Source organism: Hyperoodon ampullatus, assembly GCF_949752795.1.
Source record: "Hyperoodon ampullatus genome assembly, chromosome: 12".
Lineage (NCBI taxonomy): Eukaryota > Metazoa > Chordata > Mammalia > Artiodactyla > Ziphiidae > Hyperoodon > Hyperoodon ampullatus.
This window is the reverse complement of record NC_136925.1, coordinates 22,361,980-22,383,620: the sequence shown is the minus strand read 5'-3', so window position 1 is coordinate 22,383,620 and position 21,641 is coordinate 22,361,980. Positions and strand designations below refer to the sequence as shown.

Below are 21,641 nucleotides of genomic sequence, written 5' to 3'. Positions count from 1 at the left end.
TTCAAGATGTATTGTAACTTGAGTTAAAAACAAGTTACAGGACTTCCCTGGTGGCGCAGTGGTTGAGAGTCCGCCTACCGATGCAGGGGACACGGGTTCGTGCCCCGGTCCGGGAAGATCCCACATGCCACGGAGTGGCTGGGCCCATGAGCCATGGCCGCTGAGCCTGCGCGTCCGGAGCCTGTGCTCCACAACGGGAGAGGCCACGGCAGTGAGAGGCCCGCATACCGCAAAAAAAAAAAAAGAAAAAAAGAAAAAAAAAGCAAGTTACAGTATTTCTCTCTCTCTCAGGAGCGTAAGGATCTACTCAGGATGGCACAGGTTATTTCTTAGTGGTTTTCAGCCTCTCCTTTATGCTTAAATCTATTTTTCAAAAAGTTTTAACATGGGCATGTAAACAGAAAAAAAGTTATTTTAAAATATTAAACAACAACAATAAAAAAAAGACTTTAAGGGAGTTCCCTGGAGGTCAAGTGGTTAGGACTTGGGACTTTCACTGCCGTGGCCCGGGGTTCAATCCCTGGTCCGGGAACTAAGATCCTGCAAGCCGTGTGGTGAGGCCAAAAAAAAAAAAAAAGACTTTAAGCATCCTATTTATCAGTTTTTTCTAAGCTAGAATCTAAGCTTCATGACGGCAAAGGCAGTGACACCTCAGAATTTGACAAACCTCCCTTTAGTCAGTGCCCAGTTCTGTTTCAGCCTGGCCCAAAGCCACAGTAAGACCAGGGCCAAACCTGATTTTCATTCCTTCCCCCTCTTTTGGTCCCTCCTGGCTCTCTTTTCTGGTGCCTGTCCAAGGGGCTGGTCCCTTCCTTCATTCACGAACATGTGCTGGGAGTCCACGGGGGCCCAGCACTGTGCAAAGTGCTGATGATGAAGAGGACTCTGCCCTCGGTGGCCTGTGGTCTCATCCTGCCCCTCCTGACCATCTGCCCGTAGCCCAACAGGCCGCCCTCCCTGTAATCTTAGCCCTTCCCACCCCCTGGGACCTGCCCCCACACACCTGTCCCTGTTCCACTTTGCCACGGATGACATAATCCCTATGCATCAGCCCTGATGTGTCCCTGGGCATCAGTCTGGTCCTGACAGAAAACAGCACCGCACTCAAAAGGGCTTAACCAATAATTGAACAAAGGGACTGCTCGCAGAGCTGTGCAAAGGGTTCAGGGAAGCAGTCAGGCAGGTGGATGCCCCCCAAGCACTAGGAGCAGAAGGAAGCCATGACGGCCCATAGGCCTGAAGGGTAAATTGTGTTATTGGAGCTTATCGACGATACTGCGATTACCTGTAATCACAGAGCAACACAGACATTGTAGTCCCTGGCATCAAAGCAGAGAGAGAAGGAGGAATAAACACTCTGTGTTTCATCTCCTGCCAGTGCCCATTTGGCTGAATCCCTAAGCCCGGAGGCAAGGATGCCCAAGCGATACAGTCTACCTGGCAATGTGTTCCTCTCTGTACTGACAGCTTCATGGTAGATCCAGGTTAAGAATGCCATCAATTTCAGTGGGGGAGATAGTTTAGGTCAGACCTTTTCAAATCAGGCCTACTAAGTAATTAATCCTCCAATTCCTCTTCCTGTGGCTCCTGCGGAAATGCTCATCAAAAAGCTAAATTAGGGCTTTCCTGGTGGCGCAGTGGTTAAGAGTCCACCTGCCAATGCAGGGGACACGAGTTCGTGCCCCGGTCCGGGAAGATCCCACATGCCGCGGAGCGGCTGGGCCCGTGAGCCATGGCCGCTGAGCCTGTGCGTCCGGAGCCTGTGCTCCGCAACGGGAGAGGCCACAATAGTGTGAGGCCCACGTACCGCAAAACAAACAAACAAACAAACAAAAGCTAGATTAATGCATTGCAGCGTCATAGTTTTTTTTTTTTTCTTTCACATTATATTCTGGTTAGATTTGAAGCAAATCTGGAGGGTGAGGGATGCTTTGTTGATCTGAGTACCTAGACTCTCTAGAACACCTTTATTTTTAATTTTCATGGTAAGCCTCAAAGACAGAGACCAGGAGCACACAAAGATGCCCTCAAGTAAGGCAGACACGGGCCAGAGGTGCACACACAACATCCTAAGGGGGTCTCTTCCCCACACCTCGGCTGCAGTGATTTTCAGCAGCACCCCCACCGCTGGCCAAGGGGCGGGAAGCAGAGGGTGGGACAAGAGGAAGGGGGAGTTGAAACGGAGGAGAAGGGAGGGGGTTCCTGGCTCCAGTGGGAGAGAGAGAGGAGGTGGGCGGCAGTGGGGACCCCAGCTTCCTCCATGCCATCCACCAGCAGCGTAGCTCCGTCCTGATTCGCTAGTTCCAGTTCTTCCCCTGGGCCACTGCCTTTGCTGCCAGCACAATGATTTCCTTCCTTTAGGAGAACTCTTCCTTATTGGCTCAGAAACGACAATGGCTCCTCCCATTTGCGTTTCCACCTTAGAGTTTGAAAAGCACACGCACACGCACGATCTCATTGGCCCCTCACACCCCTGGTCAGGTCACAGAGCTTCACCTTTAATCAGGCGAGAAAACCGAGTGTCAGGGAAATAAGATGCCCATAGACGCAGAGCAGGCAGGTCAGTGGAGGGCAGAGCTCTGTTTTTCTGTCTCCCAGACATAGTTCCCCCCTCCCCAAAGGATAAGGAATTTCTTCAGGAAAGCAGGTAGCAAAGGACTTTAAAGGCGGACGGAGCCAGTTATAAGGAAGGAAACTGCGTGCTGAGGATGAATGCATCAGGGCCGTGGTTCTCAAAGTACTGGCTGCTGACCACCGGTAGAAGCAGCAACTGGGAACTCATTAGAGATGCAAATTCTTAGACCTCAGCCCAGACCTACTAAATCAGAAGCTATGGGGCAAAGAGAGGTTCAGGAACCTAGGTTTGAACGAGCCCCTCTAGGAGATGCTGATGCGGGCCAAAGTGTGGGAAGTGTGCATCGAAAGGAACAAGTGTGTGTGTGTGTGTTAGCCAGGAGGGCACACACACTGGTGCTGGAACAAGAAGGAACTAGGAGAGCAGTTCACTGTTTCTGTGGGTTTTAGAGATGGTGATGATGGGTAAATGAAGGCCGTGCACTGATTGGAACAGCAGAAGACTGGCAGCAACTCACATGTCCACCAATAGAGGACCGGGCGCGTGAGCGATGGTGCATCCGTGCAATGGAACACTGCGCAGTGCGAAACAGAATACGAGGCTTAGGACACTTTGCTATGGAAAAAAAAATCCAAGTCATATATAAAGAAAGAAAGAAAGAAAAAGTATAAGAGTTTATATAGGGCTTCCCTGATGGCGCAGTGGTTGAGAGTCCGCCTGCCGATGCAGGGGACACGGGTTCGTGCCCCGGTCCGGGAAGATCCCACATGCCGCGGAGCGGTGGGGCCCGTGAGCCATGGCCGCTGAGCCTGTGCGTCCGGAGCCTGTGCTCCACAACGGGAGAGACCACAACAGTGAGAGGTCCGCGCACCGCAAAAAAAAAAAAAAAAAAGTTTATATAATATGTAAACTTTGTGTATAAAAATAGGACACCCTTTGTGACAACGTGGATGACAAATACTGTGTGATCCCACTTCTACGTGGGATCTGAAAAAACGGACTTGTAGACACAAGAGAACAGACAGGTGGTTGCCACAGGCGGGGATAGGGGGTGGGTGAAATGGGTGACAGGGATCAAAAGGTACGCGCTTCCAGTTATAAGATATGTAAGTCCTGAGGATTTAATGTACAGCGTGGTGACATAGTCAGCAATACTGTACTGTATATTTGAAAGCTGCTAAGAGAGTAGCTCAAAGTTTCTCATCACAAGGAAAAAACAAATCTGTGACTATGTAAGGTGATGATGTGAACTAGATTTATTGCAGTGATAATTTTACCGCAAAATATGCATGTATCAAATCATCATGTTGTACACCTAAAACTAAGACGACGTTATGTGTTAATTATATTTCAGTGAAACTGGAAAAAAGTAGGAGATCTAAGAATATATATTTGTATTTACTTGTACCTACAAGATACTCTGGACAGATAGACCAGAAACCAATAAGAGAGGTACCAGAGGATGGGGGAATGGGATGGGTGGAGGCACAGGTAAGAGGCCAACTTTTCACTGTATTTCCGTTTTAAAAAATTGTCAAACCCTGCAAATATAATGTCTATTTAGAAAAAGTGAAAATAAATTAAAATGGCCCTAGTGTGATTCAGAAGCAGAAGCACAAGAAACTGCCTCCCAGGGAGCCAGGATGATTGGCATTTGACCCAAGGGCAATTCCATGCTCCCTCCACAGGACGGGCCAGCAGAGGCCAAAGGAGCTGGGCTCAGCCCATACCTGCCACCTCTCCCCTCCAGCTCCAACCTGCCCAAAATGGCCGAGGAGCTTTGGGTGAGTTAGACTTATTAGTAAGCCCAGGACCAGCAGTTCTCAGCCTTGGTTACCCATTAAAATCACGCGGGAAGCTTTTAAAAAACACCAATGTCCAGGCCCCATTCCCAGACCACCCAAGTCAGCACCTCTAAGATGGGGCCTGGATGTTGGTATTTTTAAAGTCCCTCATTCACACTCCTAAACCCCTGTCTTGGACCTTCTGGGTCAGTTCATTTATCCAGAAAGCTGGAGAAAGGAAGAGAGGATTTCCAGCAGCTTTAAAGAAGAAATAACACATCCCATCAAACTTGTCAAGATCAAGTCTGAATGCAAATGGGTTTCATCTGGCTTAATTAGGTTATGTGATCAACCTGTTTTCTCTCCCTCTGCAGCCCAGTTCTTAAACGCAGCCCAGATATTACCAAATCACCACTGACAAAGTCAGAACAGCTCCTGAGGATAGATGACCACGATTTCAGCATGAGGCCTGGCTTTGGAGGTATGAAACATGCACTCTGGGGACTTGTCTTCTTTCTACAGGTCCTTCTGTCTGTCTGTGGGCAGAAATCAAGCCAAGGGTCCACTCAACGTTGCTTCCTGCATTCACGTCTGCCTTGGTTGTGCTTGGTGGACAAGGCCCCTGAGCCCTCAGCATCATCTGAGTACCTCCCCTGGCCGGCCTGTCCTGGGCTCTGCTGAAAGCATTCGTGGGAGGCGGCTGCTGGTTGGTGGCCAGGCCAGCCCAGCCGAGCTGTCCTCGGGCCACTGCTGACAAGGATGGCTCAGCATCGGGGAGCCCAGCAGCTGGCTGTGAGGACGGCAACGGGAAAACAGGGCAGCTGCAGCCCAAAGCTGCCTCTTGAAAATGCTCGGAAAGAACTATCTTGGACTAAATTTGTTTTTGTCTGGGAGCTGGCAGACAGAACTCTGGGTCCATATCCAAGGGCAGAGTGTGGTCTGCTGGGTTTAATTAAATGAAAATAGTTAGAGAAAATAATGATTTAGTGCTGAGGGATGCCAAAGCCCTCTGGAGCTTAGCCTGCAGCTGCCAGATTTCAGCTTTCTTAGTGTCAAATAGGGTTTTCATCCTTATGGGTTTTTTCCCTGGAAAAAAAAATTTATTTCAGAAATCATTCTCATGCCTTTTATTTCTTCCAGTCACCTTTGCCTAAAGAATAAACAGGTTCTAGAAGGGAGTCTCTGTCCAGTCCATAATCAGCTGCTGTTGGATCCAAATCCACCTTTTTACTCTGTGATGATCTAAGTGTGCTCCATGCCTGCCCTACACGCCTGAAAGCAGGGAGGAAAAGAGGCAACAATTTACTTCCCTTATAATACTTTCTTTCTCTTTATGAATATTGTGTTTATGGCCTAGAAACACCCCCCCCCCAAATCTAATGTTTTCATATCCATCCCAGTGTATCACATCCCCCATGGAAGCTACTCCATCATGTAGCAAAGACGCAGATCTGTGGACTTGGCTAATGTTTTGAATATGACTTTGGGCACTGATTTACCAAGCAATGCCTTTCTTATGGCCAGAGACATTGGCTTCCAAGATGAAAGAGGGTACAAAACCAGAAGGTAAATATAAAAAAATAAAATGTGTGACCTCATGCTGAGGAGTAACTCCTTAGATGGGACCTGAGTTTGATCTAGGTCTTCATCATCCCCTTAGATGAGCATGTGTAACCAAAGACAGATGCTTTATATTAATCTAATTGTTTCAGAATCACCTGGATGATTCAGACCAAAAACATTTTTTTTCACCTTAGTTGGAATATTCCAGGGAGCCAGCCCATGACTCCACCCTTTTATCTCTGGTTATCCTGGCATGTGGGACACCAAACCTTCAAATCTGACAAGACACGGAGGTTCCAGGGGAAATGCTCCTTATGCCTGTCTCGTTCACAGTCAAAGTTCAAGCGAAAAGAATAAATGCTCTTGCCGTGCCCTGTCCCCAGGCCCGGCCATTCCTGTTGGCGTGGATGTGCAGGTGGAGAGCTTGGACAGCATCTCAGAGGTCGACATGGTAAGTGCTTCTCTAACCAGAGCTGCAGACGGGGAGATTCCCACAGGGCCTATGCTGGGCCAGGAGCTCCACACACCAGAATTCACCAGGCTCATAACTCCCCAGGTGGTGGTAATTCCCACACTCGTTTTACAGAAATTCAGGGAGGTTGAGACACTTGCTCAAAGCTACCCAGTTGGTATGAAACAGAGTCAGATGACAAACATGATCTTCCCTGCCCCAGTGTCCAGGGTCTTGCCACTGGAATTGTTCTCCGGGCAAAGGCTCTCCAACACAAACAGCAGGGTCCAAGGAGCCAGATATATGCTACAGCTGTGGCTTCTGTGTCTGGCTGTGAAAATGCAGAAAAAGCAAAAGTTTCCTTTGTTTTTCCTTTTTAGTGGGCTTAGATAAAAAATAGAACATTCCACAACTCCTTGACTTACAGGACTTTTTAGGGCCTTATCTTAGTTTGGGTTCCCCAAGAAGCAGACCTGAGACAATCATTCCAGCACAAGCAGTTTATTGCAGGCGATCCCAGGAAACACAAGAAGAGGCTGGAGACAGGGGAAGGGAAGGAAGCAGAAAGGCCCAGGCCATCCAACCAGATCTATGTGAGACTTGGTCCCTCGGGGGTACTCCGAGTCAGCAAAGAACTCACCTCAGGGTTGTCCCAGCTGAGGGGCCGGGAGCTGGGTGACTTACCATCTCCCAAGCCTTCCCCCAACTCCACTCCCTGGCTGAGGGCTGCTTCCAGAGGCTTGAACTATCTGGCACTTGGGGCTGGCCCTGTGCGTGCGTTAGGAGCCCTCAGGCTGGGGGTCTCATTGCCGGTGGAAGCAGCCTTCGCCCAGCGGAGGTGAGTGTCAGAGGATGGAGTGGGGCTCAGGTCCTCCCTCTGTAGAGCCTCTTGCTGAGTCCCCCGCCCCAAGCAGGGTTCGAGAGCCTCCTGCGGCAGCAAACCCCAGGGACTAGAAGCAAGGCCTCCCCGGGCTCAGTTCCCTCCCCAGCCTGGGGTACAGGGGGTCCTGCCATCACCCAGCTGTTCAGTGGGTGGGGTCTCCCTCTCTGCCCTCGGCCCCCAGGACTTCACGATGACCCTCTACCTGCGACACTACTGGAAGGACGAGAGGCTGTCCTTCCCGAGCACCAAAAACCTCAGCATGACGTTCGACGGCCGGCTGGTGAAGAAGATCTGGGTCCCCGACATGTTTTTCGTGCACTCCAAGCGCTCCTTCATCCACGACACCACCACGGACAACGTGATGCTGCGGGTCCAGCCCGACGGCACGGTGCTCTACAGCCTCAGGTGAGCCCTTCCCTCGGAGTCCTCTTACTCCTGAAGCTGGGAGGAAGGGAGAACTTGTCAGCCAAGAGCATCACTGGTCCCACCACGGCAGCTTTGCTTTTACCTTTTTTTTTGGCCACGCCGCGTGGCTTGTGGGATTTTAGTTCCCGAGCAGGGATGGAACGGCTGCCCCCTGCAGTCGAAGCGGACTCCTAACCATGGACCGCCAGGGAATTCTGCTTTTTGGCTTTGAACAGCTTAGCTTTTAACTTTCCAGGAGCTTCCGACTTCTCAACATCAAGAAAACCTAACTCTACACATGAGTCAACATTTATTTATTTATTTATCTATCTATCTTTGGCTGCGTTGGGTCTTCGTTGCTGTGCGTGGGCTCTCTCTAGCTGTGGCGAAGGGGGGCTACTCTTCATTGGGCTCAGTAGTTGTAGCACGCAGGCTCAGTAATCGTGGCGCACGGGCTTAGTTGCTCCTCGGCATGTGGGATCTTCCCGGACCAGGGCGCGAACCCGTGTCCCCTGAATTGGCAGGCGGATTCTTAACCACTGTGCCACCAGGGAAGCCCCAGAGTAAACATTTTAAAGAATTATTTCATTTTGCAAATACAGTTGGGGAAATTTCTCAGGCTGATGCTTATGATTTATGCCCTATTCAAGTTCAATTTCAAACGTTTAATGAAAGTTTTATTTCTCTAGTAGGGGTCATAGAAGTAGCTAACGTATTCTTCTCAAAGACCTGCCTCCTTCAACTCCTCCGATTCCTAATTTCCGATTTGAAATTTTGGTTTAGAAGAAAATTTGTTTACCTTGCCTGGCCAGCTCAGACTTGTTTTTTTTTTTGTTTTGTTTTGTTTTTTATTTTTTTTTTTTTTGCGGTATGTGGGCCTCGCGCTGTTGTGGCCTCTCCCGTTGTGGAGCACAGGCTCTGGACGCGCAGGCTCAACGGCCATGGCTCACGGGCCCAGCCGCTCCGCGGCACGTGGGATCTTCCCGGACCGGGGCACGAACCCGTGTCCCCTGCATCGGCAGGCGGGCTCTCAACCACTGCGCCACCAGGGAAGCCCCAGGCTTGTTTTTTGTCCCTTCTCCCTGGTGTTCTCCTTGAGAAACTATGGGGACCGTGGGCCGCTTGATGATTTTAAATGGTATTTTGAGCATCACTTTGAAAACATAAAGAATAAAATCTTCTCTTCTCACAAGCTTAGATACCTTAGAAATGTTTCTTTTATTTATTTATTTATTTATTTATTATTAAAGTATAGCTGATTTACAATATTACATTAGTTTCAGGTGTACAACATAGTGATTCAGTATTTTTATAGTCTGTACTCCATTTACAGTTATTAGAAAATATTGGCTGTATTCCCTATGCTGTGCAGTAGCCTTAGAAATGTTTAATTGCTCATCAAGCACTGACCTGGGGAAGCTTTCCTTAAGCACAGGCATGCAGTGGGGCCTTCCCTGTACGCCCAATTTAGAAACTTGTGGTGCCCGCCTCCCCCTGGGAGGGCGTGTGGAGATGAGCTGCAGGCCTTCACAGAGAAGCGACTCAGCTACTGGCTAAGATTTACTCCTTCTGTGCTATGCTGACGGTACATTTCAGTTTTACACACTTGGTTTTGGTAAAGCTGAATCCACACACCAGTGTCTATGTAGTGGGTGTCTGCGTGGATGCAGTGTATCTTTAGAGTCAGAGATGGCAGTGTCGAAGCTGAATTTCTGGCCCCATCTCCCAAAGGGATATTTATAATAGTCCTTCATTACTCATGCTGGCTTGGAATCTAAGCAGTTTGATACCGGACTCAGAGCAGGGTTATGGGGTATTCCTCTGCAGGACCTGAAATACCACCTCTCACAGGAGTACCCAGGTGGCTCAAGGGTGTGCAACCTCTTCCCCAAGCCACGTTGGGTTGATTCTCCCAGGAGTCCTCACATTTGAGGCAGCTGCCAAGACATCTTCAGCTCAGCAACCACCAACAAAATAACACGATCTAATAACACCAGGGATTCAGAGGACTAGACCAAAACACCAGGTAGCTTGAAAAACCAATTCCATGGCTCTTGAATTCCCAGTCAGCTTCAAGATATGAGAGTCAGTGATTGTGGGAGGAAGAGATGTTTTGAGGGAAGAGCTGGGGGCACTGCATGAGCGGGCCTGCAGTGGGACCATGGGGACCACTTGAAGAGCTTGGAGCATGTGTGCCTACTGTTGGGGGACACTGCAGTTAGTGGGCGACAGAAGAGCTACCTAACCACCTAGGGGCAGAGCCAGGTGGGCTCGGTCTGCACTCCCAGCGTTGTTGGGAGTAGTTCAGTGTGTGTGGGATGGACATTGGGTGAGCCAAGAGCTGGTATGGGAGATGCAGCTGAAGGATGCAGGTGGCCAGCGGCGGGAATGAAGGACACAGGAAAGAAAGTCTCCGCTTCAGCTGCGTAGCAGGCCCAGAGAGCTTGAAGCCACCCTCACCAGAGAACTGTCCTGCCCTCCCCCCGCCCTCACTTCCACCCGCGTAGGTAGGAGGCGACCAGAGATGGGCAGACACTGACCACTCACATGCCAGCCCTGCCTTAGCTGGGGAGGGGGAGCGGAAGTCTCGATGTGAATGAAATGTGAAGTGTTGATTAATATCTCGGACCAAAATTCTTTTAATTTCGGAAGTGAGATGTGTTTTGTTACTTCTGAGGGTTTTGACTGCCTGTCACATGAGAGTAAGCAGGAAAATCACAGGACCTGGCAAGTTTTCATCCCAGACAAGGGACGATCCTCCCACTGGAACAACGTAAAGGGACTTGGGGGAAGCATAATAATAAACACGGGTGAGATCACACCACACGCTGTGCTTGTTCAGTGTGTGGGCTACAAGTGGAAAAACATCAAGTCAGGGTGCCAAGAACTAGTCTGATGATGTCTGTGGTTCTGGAAACATCTGTTCCTGTACTTACTGATACTGAGAGTAAAGCTATTTAATCCTTTTGTTCACAGCAAAAACTGCCTGCCTTTGACATTTCATGTCCCCAAAGTGTGCCACAAATGTCTCCAAGCTTAGTTCCTAGTTTCTTTCTTGCTGGTGATGCTATCAGGTGTGGTTATCTGGTGATGTGTCCAGAGAAATGGGAGGCTGGCTACCCACTAGGTGTCCAAGTCAGGGGCCAGCCTGACAACCCCCAAAAAACATCCTGTATATCAGTATTTCTAGGGGAGATAAGATGACCCAGCTGTTAACCATACAGAAACCCTCCCAGAACACAACCATGCCAACACTCAAATGGAACGAGGAAAATAAGGTGAATATATGGATAATTAATTTCTTCAAGAAAGCTCTTTTCCTTGAAATTTCCATTTACAAGTGAATTTTTTTCCTTTTTGGCCGTGAATTATCCAGATAATGTTTACAACTTATACATAACCCATTTTCTGTGGTTGAAGGGAAAATAGTATGTTCACTAGCCAATGACTGTCCATCTTAACCTGCCATGGAATTCCACACTGGGCGGGAGATCTTTCTTCCATGACTGACAATCTGTATTTGCTTCTTCTCTGATGCAGAATCTTACTTTCCTGTGTAAACTCTGAAACAAAACCATTAGATGCCAACAAGTGCTTGCATGTTGATACCTTAAGATCTTCCAGTGTTTTTCCATTACTGTGATCTCCATGGAATTACCCATTAAAAACACCTGCATCCACTAGTAGATGTTATTATCAATATAGAAATATCAACACTGTAAAAAAAAAAAAGTGCCAATCTGGCAACTGGCATAAGTACTTCATGAATATTATTTCTAAGACACTGCACACAAATATTGAATATCTATAAAATCAGTAAAAGAAGAATTTGAATGATCTGAAACCAGAGAGCAATATATGCTCCTGTGGTTTAAGAAACCATATCAGGTGAGTTGTGATTTCACATTGTTTTATCGAATGAGACCATTGCTTCACTACAATGCTTGCATGTGATGGGAGTTTAGTGCAGTCATTGTTTTCCCCACACTGACCCTGGGGCTAAACGTAAACACCCAAGATTACTCCAGTGTGAGTATCACACGTAAGATGCTTGGTTCTCTAAATGCTGGCACACTGCTTCTGAATTACAAGAAGGAGGCAGTTGTATTGGGAGGAAGCAGCGGGCTTTCTGCTTGTTTTATCGTTTTGCACTTGTACTTTGCAGCCTCTGCACACCTGGATTTTGTCTTTTTGTTTCTAGGGTTACAGTGACCGCCATGTGCAACATGGACTTCAGCCGGTTTCCCCTGGACACACAAACGTGCTCGCTCGAAATTGAAAGCTGTGAGTAGGCTTGTGCCCAGATATCCACACACACATCTGAAGTTACTCTGAACACCTCTGACCCTCAACAGGAGCAGGATGTGTTCCTAATCTGTGCCTATGCTTTTAAAATGACTTTTTAGATAGAAGCGAAGTCTCGGGTAAGTTTGAAAATCAGAAACAAATTTGGGACTCAAACCTTCTATTCCCATAACTGACCCTTTTCATGCCCATGGCAATGGCTTTGAACTTTGGTGCTGTGGAACCTAGATGTTTCCCAGTTCGCCAGGGCAAGAGCTCGGGGCGGGGAAGCAGAGGGTTCAGCAAGTGTGGGTCTCCTTTCAAGCCCCCCAGCCCAGCACTCACACACGCAGCCCACCAGAAAGTTCCTTTTGGATCTGTTTTATTGCTCTTCTGAATAAGATTTCCACTGAGCAAAGAATTTCCTGGCAAAAACAAGTTTGGCAGCAATTGCCCCAGGGGACAGCCATTGTGAGTGCAGGTGGTGGTTGAGATGCTCAGATACAACTAAGGGACCTCGGGAAACTTACACACACACACACACACACACACACACACACACACATACACACACATACACACACGCCCTGGAAAGTTAACCACCAGCCCCAGGAACAGCAAGGCTGCAGCAGCATCCAGGACTAGCCGCTGGCATCTCTAGCTCTCTGCGAACCTGCCCCCGTGCTCCAATCTCTGCCAAAACGTTTCCTCTGATGGGCACAGTCTGGACCCTCCCATGACTCCCATCCCTATACTTCTCCCGAACCAACACACACCCACGGGCACATCTCAGCCTGTGTTAAAGTCCCGTAAGGAGTCATGTTGGCCCAGGGCACCTTGGTAAGCCTCCCCGGGCGGTGGTGGTGCAGCAGGGGTCCCCTGGCTCCAGTCATCCAGGGCCGAGGAGCAGAGGGATGTGGACCCCCATGTAGCAGGGGCCACGTGGACAGCTCTGCAGGGCGCTCAGTGTGGGATCAGGGGGAATAAACCCCAGGACCAAGGGGGTGACTGCTCCCTGCACCGCGGCTTTCCACCTGCTCTGTCCTTTAATCCTCCCAAGCTCCCTGTGAGGTTACTGTGATCTCCATTACACAGAGGAGCGGCGTAACAGAGGGAAGGACTAATTGTTGGCTCCAGAACCTTGCTTTCTCCACAATACCCAGGCAGCGGCATCTGTCAGGGTTCCACCAGAGAAGCAGAACCATAGGAGATACACAGGGAGAGAGTTAGTACAGGGGACCGGAGGGCTTGGCGAGCACCTGCAAGGTAGGCCCTGGGGAAGGGCAGGCTGGGGACTCTTGGGCAGGAGCCCACCCTGTTGCCCACAGGTGGAATGTCTTCTTCCTCGGGGAAACCTCAGATCTGCTCTTAAGGCCTTTCAACTGATTGGATCAGGCCCACCCAGATTAATCTGGATCATCGCCTTTACTTCACATGAACTGGTTGTGGATGTCACAACTACGAAGCATCTTCCCAGCAGCACCTGGATGAGTGTCGGATTGAATCACTGGGTTCTTACTATAGCCTGGCCAAGGGGACACGTGAAAGCAGCCATCACACAGGTCAAGGGTTAGAGGCAGAATACAAGAGGAATAAAATAGAGCCTCAGGGAGCCCCAGAAAGAACTGTTTACACACAAGCAGACTGGACCGGCAACCCCTGAGGGTTCTATCCCAGTTTTGCCCATGCAGCAGGTAGGTCTGCTTGGCTGGGGTAGGTGGTGTGCTCAGCTAAGTGGGCAGGGTGGGGAAGTGTAGCGCCAGAGGGGAAGCAATCCTCAGGGGAATCACTTTGATTCTACCCTGGGCAGGAGCAACTGGAAGCCTGCAGAGAAGGGACTTGTTCTGCTGCATCTCTTTATGGATCCTTTCTTGCTAGAATGCAGCCCTTATTACCTGAGAGAGTGTTTAAAGGTATTTGCCATCAATAATGCATGGTCACCCTTTGAAAGAAGAAAGGTCTACATCACCCATGGTTTAGAAAGCTGACCATATGAAATGTTGCCGCTGTTTAACCTGCAAAAAAAAATTTTTAGAAGCACAAATTGTAGTTTCTGGTCTACAAATATAGCAATTTCATCTGGTTTAAGGCTGAACTGAGGGGTGAGCACTTTTGCAGCAATGATCATTTAGGCCTGAGAGCTCTGCCCTGATGACTTTTGGAAGGCTGAGGAGAATTAGATTTGTCTTTTTGGATTTACTTTTGCTTCATTGAGACTGCGGTTTGTTTCTTCAGACCATCTTATCCCAATCCCCACAGAGCCTCACAGACAGGCTCGCCATCTTTCCTGGCGTCTGACGCTGTCTCTGTCTTTTCAGATGCCTACACGGAAGACGACCTCATGCTGTACTGGAAGAAAGGCAATGACTCTTTAAAGACAGATGAGCGGATCTCACTCTCCCAGTTCCTCATCCAGGAGTTCCACACCACCACCAAACTGGCCTTCTACAGCAGCACAGGTGGGGGCGGGGCTAAGAGAGGGGCGGGACTAAGAGGGGGCGGGGCATCCTCCATCTCGGGAAGCCTGTGAATTTGTTGTCAAGTGAGCAGAGCCTGTGCTACTTGGATGTGAAACCAAGGATCTGGACTTCGAGATCAGGTCTAGAGGGTGGTGAGCATTGGGTGGGGGTGATTTTTTGATACCTCCAAAGCATCAGAAGTGATAACCTAGAAAATGCTGGTAAGGGCTCCAACATAAGCCCCGTGGGGAGGTCTATTTGAGACGACGGCATCGCCAGTTTAGCAGCGGGAATCTCACCCTGATATAACTCCCAGAGCGCCCTCTCCTATGGGCAAGAGATAGTCCAATTTCAGGTTTATTGTTTTCCGTTCACGTTCTCTTGGCTTCAGCCCCTTTGAGTGCTTCTCTCTTAACCAGTCCCCTCCTACTATACTGCTTGCACGAGCCCTCTTATGACCCTTTTGGTGAGCCATGGTGCAGGAACTACTGGTCATTGGTCATTCTCTGTGGGCAGTGTGGTTGCTTTCTGAACCAAGGGCCTGGGCAAGCTTGCCAACCCTCCACCGCACCAACGTTGCCTGAGGGCAGGCGCTGTGGTCGTCCTCTTGGCAGCTGAGGTTACAGCTGAGCTTCACTCTCTCCAACCCTTGCCTCTTTCTTGACCAATTACCTTTCAGGCTGATTTTGCTCTAATCTTTATGCAGTTTCTGTTGCTAAAACATCGCATGGTTGACTACCCAGAGAAGTGCCACCGTTTGAGTCTCTCTGATCTGTAACAGAGGGCACTGCTCCCTTCCAACATGTGGCGATCCCGTGTCTCTTATCTTTGCATACATCACCCACCAGTCTTGGTCCTTTGGGGGATCCCCCATTCCTTTGACTCTTAGCATTTTGACCTTCCTCCTTGCGTGAGTCCATTTCAGGCTGCTATAACAAAGTACCATAGACTGGGTAGCTTCCAAACAACAGAAATTTATTTCGCACAGTTCTGGAGGCTGGGGAGTCCAAAATCAAGGTCCCGGCAGATTCAGTGTCTGATGAGAGCCCACTCCCTCGTTCAGAGACTCTCTGTGTCCTCACGTGGGGGAAGAGGCGAGGGAGCTCTCCGATACACGTTATAAGGGCACCAATCCCATTCATGATGTAATCACCTCCCAAAGGCCCCACCTCCAAATACCATCACATAGAGGTTAGGTTTCAACACACGAATTTGAGAAGGACACAGGCAGTCTGTAAGCACCTCCACAGTCACTTTCTGGAGCTTTTATAATTATAACCGTTGCACTAATATTGTCCTGGATGCCAAGTTTTCTAGTTAATGTTGCCAAGTCCCCATTTTATTTTCAGCCCTCATCATGTCCAATTTATCCTGCCTTTTCCTCTCCTTCCACCATTCTCCTGTTCCTTTCAACCCCTCCCTGTAAGTTTTCCTTGTAAAGAACAACAGGGTGGAGCTAAAGCATAGCCTAAATGCATTGTTCTAGTTAGCTTGGTATTTTAACTTCAAACATATTTTCCCCCATAAGAAATTTAAAACGGGCGTTGTTAAAGCCATACATCTCAGGCTTTAACGTGTACAGGAATCGTGTGGGGAGGAGTGTTAAAAGGAGGTTCTGAGTCAGTAGGATCTGGGCCGGGGCCCGAGAGTCTGCATTTCCAACAAGCAACCAAATAATGGTGGTACTGCCGGGCCCTGTGCCGTAGTTTGAGTAACAAGAGTCTTCAATGGCCTGGTTCCCTTTACGTACAGAATGAGGGCCAAAATTCCTTGAGATGGACTCACCCATGTGGTATGAGTTATCGTATTATCACTCTGTTCCGTGGTTTTTCTCACTTCCCCTTTATAAAGGTAGGGTAAGTTTCCAGGGAAGCGTCTAAGGCATTTATGATTCTCTGAATAAAGTTTGTCCTATGAAGGAGCTGAGTGGCTCTGCTGTGTGTTCTCTTTTCTTCCTGTGTCCCCCAGGCTGGTACAACCGTCTCTACATTAACTTCACGTTGCGTCGCCACATCTTCTTCTTCTTGCTGCAAACCTACTTTCCCGCCACCCTGATGGTCATGCTGTCCTGGGTGTCCTTCTGGATCGACCGCAGAGCTGTGCCCGCCAGAGTCCCTTTAGGTAAGAAACCTCTCAAGTGCACGTTCCAGATATCTGAAAATACAAGTGCTTCCTTCCAGATAAAACCATTCTTTCCAAATTGGCCCTGAACCCTTGTTGGTATTATAACTTGGAAAAACTTTGTTATTCATTCACAGGTAAAATGCCACTATTAAGAATCTATGTAGCAGGAATTCCCTGGTGGTCCAATGGCTAGGACTCTGTGCTTTCATGGCTGAGGGCCCGGCTTCCATCCCTGGTCTGGGAACTAAGATCCCCAAAGCATTGAGGCCAAAAAAGAAAAAAAAAAAATCTATGCAGCAAAGCTGTTTCTAGGTCACCATAGCTTCCCATGTAAACAACTCATTTTAATCTTGTTAGAGCTGAGTTCTGGGGTGGGTGGTCCTGGCCTGTGGTGCTTTCTCTGCCCACCTGCCTAAGAAAGTCACATTCTGTAACGGGGTTTCTCCAAAGGTGGCCCAAGGGATCTTTGTGACAGTCTCTGGGGAAATTGTTTAAAATGAAGAATCCGGGGTCCCATCTACATGTATAGGATCAGAAGCTCTGAGAGAGGACCAGGAATTTGCATTTTAAACAAGCTCCCCCAGTAATTTTTTTTTCTGTAAATGTTTTATATTTTGATTTGTATGGCAGTTGTAGAAATATATAAATTCATTGAGCTCAATATTTAGGATTTATGCACTTTATTGTAAGCAAATTATTCTTCAATTTATCTCTCCTTTTTAAAAATTTTATTTTATTTATTTTCTTTTGGCCGCATTGGGTCTTCATTGCTGTGCGCGGCTTTCTCTAGTTGCTTTCTCTAGTTGCGGCGAGCGGGGGCTCTTCGTTGTGGTGCGTGGGCTTCCCATCGTGGTGGCTTCTCTTGTTGCGGAGCTTGGGCTCTAGGCGCGTGGGCTTCAGTAGTTGTGGCACGTGGGCTCAGTAGTTGTGGCTCGAGGGGTCCAGAGCGCAGACTCAGTAGTTGTGGCGCATGGGCTTAGTTGCTCCACGGCATGTGGGATCTTCCCGGACCAGGCCTCGAACCCCTGTCCCCTGCATTGGCAGGCGGATTCTTAACCACTGCGCCACCAGGGAATTCCCGCATTCTTCAATTTAAAGTCAGAAAACTAACCAGATTTTAGGAAGTCTTGCTTTTTAAATTGCTTGTCCGGATTTCTTTTTTTATTACTATTTTTCCACTTTCTTGCGCATCTATTACCTTTTCCTGTCTTGACTGGTTTCCTCTTCTTACTCATCGATCTGTCGATCAAGTCTTCGTGATCTTTTGCCTTGGTTCACAAAGATAAAAACACCTTATCATTGGTGTCTGTCACTGCTTTGAATCCATAAGGTAACATAGTAACAGCTAATACTAATTGTGAAGTATTGGGCTGTTTTACGTACATTATCCCACTTAATTCGCATAAAAGAAGCTCATGAACTATTATTATCATTGTTTTACTGCCCACCCCCCTACCCTGCCCCCGTAATTCCTATACATACTCAAGTCTGAGAATCCCTACTCTACAAGCCTTCCATCAACAGCTATTTGCTATCAACTCTCTTCCCCACTTTAAATATCGCACCCACTCCACACACGGCACCATTGCTAATACGTCCAGGAGCTTCAAGGGAGAGATGACTCACCAGGTTTTAGTGAAATAGGATTGGCGCTGGCCCTTAAGATGACCCCAATCCGCTGTGATTTGGTGTTTGCCAAGCAAATGTTCTGAGCTTAATTTGAAATCTTGGGGAAATTTCCACTGACAGATGCCCTGGCCTTTAACGGTTGTTCTGTAGCTTGAACAGTTACTGTGCTCAGTAAGTAAACATTCTAGTTTAAAAAATCTGTTTCCCATAAATGAGGTTAACATCTTTCTTGGTAAAATTGACTGAGTCCTCAAGTCAACACGGCAGAATGCGCAGCCAGGTGCAGCATAGTGGGATGGGGCTCTGCCAGAGGTGCCCTGACAGCTGGTAATATAGGCCCAGCCAGGACTGCAAGATTCTACACCAGCAACAAGGGCACAAAGATTAAAATAAAACTTGTGTACCTTTTCCCCCTTTTTTGGAGGAGTTACAAGAAATATACGTACCTGCTCATATATGCAATCTTTGTTTTTTTATTCATTTATTTGTATTTTATTTATTTATTTTTTGGCCGTGCCCCGCGACTTGCGGGATCTCAGTTCCCTGACCAGGGATTGAATCCGGGTCAGGGCAGTGATAGCCCGGAATCCTTACCATTAGGCCACCAGGGAAGTCCCCTGCAATCTTTGTTTTGAGCAATTGAATGGAAAGACCCTGCCAGCCTGTCAGGGTCCCTCTGCCGAAGAACAGCGTGATGCAAAGGCTGTGATGAAGATGCAGGGATACAGAGCCGGGAGAGGGTGAGCATGGGGGATGGAGAAACAGGAGAAGCTTCATAAAAGCTAAAACTGGAAACGTGAGCAGGTGTTTGCTAAACAGAGGGGGCAGGGATGGAGACATTCTAGGCTAGAGGAGCAGCTGGGAGAGAGAACAGAGGCACGAAGCCATCCAGTGGGTTTGGTGAAAGACAAACCCATGCTTCTTTCTGTGTCTGCAGGGATCACCACGGTGCTGACCATGTCCACCATCATCACGGGGGTGAACGCCTCCATGCCCCGCGTGTCCTACGTCAAGGCCGTGGACATCTACCTCTGGGTCAGCTTCGTGTTCGTGTTCCTCTCGGTGCTGGAGTACGCGGCCGTCAACTACCTGACCACCGTGCAGGAGCGGAGAGAGCGGAAGCTGCAGGAGAAGGTGACTTTACCGTGAGCTCGAGTGTCTGCCCTGGAATGCGGGCCTGGACCAGCTCTGGACCCTGGGCAGGTCCGACCCCTCTGTAAAATGGGACAATGACACCCCCTCCTCCACCTACTTCATGGGTTGGTGTGAAGAGCAAACAGAAACGGTGTGAAATTTACTCTGGGCTACTACTTTCATTCATTCAAATATTTATTTGGCACCTACCGTATACCAGGAGCTGCTAAGCCAAGTTAACTAAGACGTAGTCCCTTTAATCTTGGTGGTGTTGGTAGTTTAGTGATAAAAATAAATGGTAGTTCAACGCGGTGGAACAAATGATTTATGAACATAGAGGTATCATAAAAGAAGCTTCCAGGAATTTCTCCAAGACATTCTTTTTAATAGTGGTATAATAATAAATGGCTTGGATGTAACATGATTTATTCCCGTATTAATGGGCAGTATATTGTTTCCATTTTTTGCCACTATAATAAATGCTTCAATAAACATTATATATATAAATATATATACATATACATATAATATATATATTATACATATATATTTATATATATAAAAGCTTCCAGGGAAACATATCCTCCATTCTAGGAAATTTTCCTCCACATGTGACCTCATACATCTCCCATCGCTTCCCAGATCATCTTCCCTCCTACCTGGTTTCCCTTTCGTCCTCCTGTCTGCAACTCAATGGTTATCTCCTCCAGAAAACTCTAGCTACATAAGAGAACTATCCCCACGATGCCACACCTTTCAAATCCCCCCATCCCTCCCCCCGCCACCCTGCTGCTCTCTCTCACACACATACACACACACACACACACACACACATGCATGCATGCAGTAATTGTAAACATTTTTTTTTTTTTTTTTTGTGATACGCGGGCCTCTCACTGTTGTGGCCTCTCCCGTTGCGGAGCACAGGCTCCGGGTGCACCGGCTCAGCAGCCATGGCTCACGGGCCCAGCCGCTCCGCGGCATGTGGGATCTTCCCGGACCGGGGCACGAACCCGTGTCCCCTGCATTGGCAGACGGACTCTCAACCACTGCGCCACCAGGGAAGCCCAATTGTAAACATTTTTATCAGGGCTCATATCAGTTTATGATCTCATGGAGAACATGCCGATTATCTGATCATGAACCTTCTTGTGGGTCCCTGATATGACGTGGTTTCCTAACAGTTGATGGGTTACCTGCTGTTCTAGAATGTTTCCTGTGCCATCACCATTATTCCCCCAACCCCATAATAGAAACTAGAAAAAGGCAATGCTCTCCACTAGGCAGCTTCTTTGGAAGGGCTTCTGAGAGAGGATGCTGAGCTCACATCCCAACGTGCGTTTGCTGTGTCCGCAGCTTCCCTGCACCTGCGGGTTGCCTCAGCCACACGCGGTCCTGCTGGACGGCAGCTACAGTGACGGGGAGGTGAACGACTTGGGCAACTACACGCCCGAGAACAGAGACAAGCCAGACAGGATGATGGTGCAGCTGACGCTGGCCTCGGAGAGGAGCTCCCCACAGAGGAAAAGCCAGAGGAGCAGCTACGTGAGCATGAAGATTGACACTCATGCCATTGATAAATACTCCAGGATCATTTTTCCGGCTGCATACATCTTATTCAATTTAATATACTGGTCGATTTTCTCATAAATGCCTGTAATTCTATAAATTTCACATTTTTCTATATGTACTACAGAAATACCTGAATGATGAAAAATAATAAGGTTATGATGAAAAGAAAGTTCACAGTACCCACCCTTCTCCATCTTTCCAAAACTACACTGACAAGACACTTACTGGTTTAATTTGCACTTACTGACCACCTATTGCGTACACAACATTATACTCAGTGCTGCAGGTATAAACACCCATAGCAACTGATGATAGTTGTTACTGAGATCCCCTAGAAAAGCACGCTGCCAGTGAGGTGGGCACACTGTGGTTCAACCTCTTTTAGACCCTAAATGCTTATTCATATGAACCATATCCCTTACGTGAGTATCATTCTATTCTCTGGACCAAGTGGAACTGGGAAGCACCTAAAGTTCATTTACATGGAACATACATGTACCTAAACCCCACTTTGATCAAAATTCATACTTCAGTTTATAGCCTCTTACCTATTTTATATGCATCTCCTCGTGTTGATTTCAATACAAGGCAATAATAATATTCCTCCTTTTATTTACCTCTTGTGGTTCCTCAGGTTTTACCTCTTCACCAGAAAAGCTCTTCTGATTGGGTGCAATGGCTTCTGATTTGGGTAGGAAATTTCCCTGGTAGGGAAACTTTGAAGAAGAGGGTATATGCATGCATTTTGTCAGTTTTGTCATAGAGGTAACTAGCCTAG

At 48.1% G+C, this 21,641-nt stretch overlaps 1 protein-coding gene across 2 annotated transcripts in view; it reads left to right on the top strand.

The window, feature by feature from the left end:
• The window catches only part of GABRR1 (gamma-aminobutyric acid type A receptor subunit rho1), a gene marked incomplete at both ends in the record, with an annotated part of 33,149 nt that extends 12,208 nt beyond the window's left edge, over positions 1-20,941 (top strand). The window contains 9 exons of one of the 2 annotated variants that reach the window (XM_079716415.1): positions 1,987-2,031; positions 4,734-4,840; positions 6,306-6,373; positions 7,438-7,661; positions 11,863-11,945; positions 14,264-14,404; positions 16,373-16,525; positions 19,095-19,291; positions 20,648-20,941. In XM_079716415.1, the coding sequence (XP_079572541.1) occupies positions 1,987-2,031; positions 4,734-4,840; positions 6,306-6,373; positions 7,438-7,661; positions 11,863-11,945; positions 14,264-14,404; positions 16,373-16,525; positions 19,095-19,291; positions 20,648-20,941 (1,312 nt within the window). The remainder of the gene's footprint in view (positions 1-1,986; positions 2,032-4,733; positions 4,841-6,305; positions 6,374-7,437; positions 7,662-11,862; positions 11,946-14,263; positions 14,405-16,372; positions 16,526-19,094; positions 19,292-20,647) is intronic. The other variant, XM_079716416.1, reaches the window with a different exon arrangement.
• Positions 20,942-21,641: the final 700 nt, after the last annotated feature.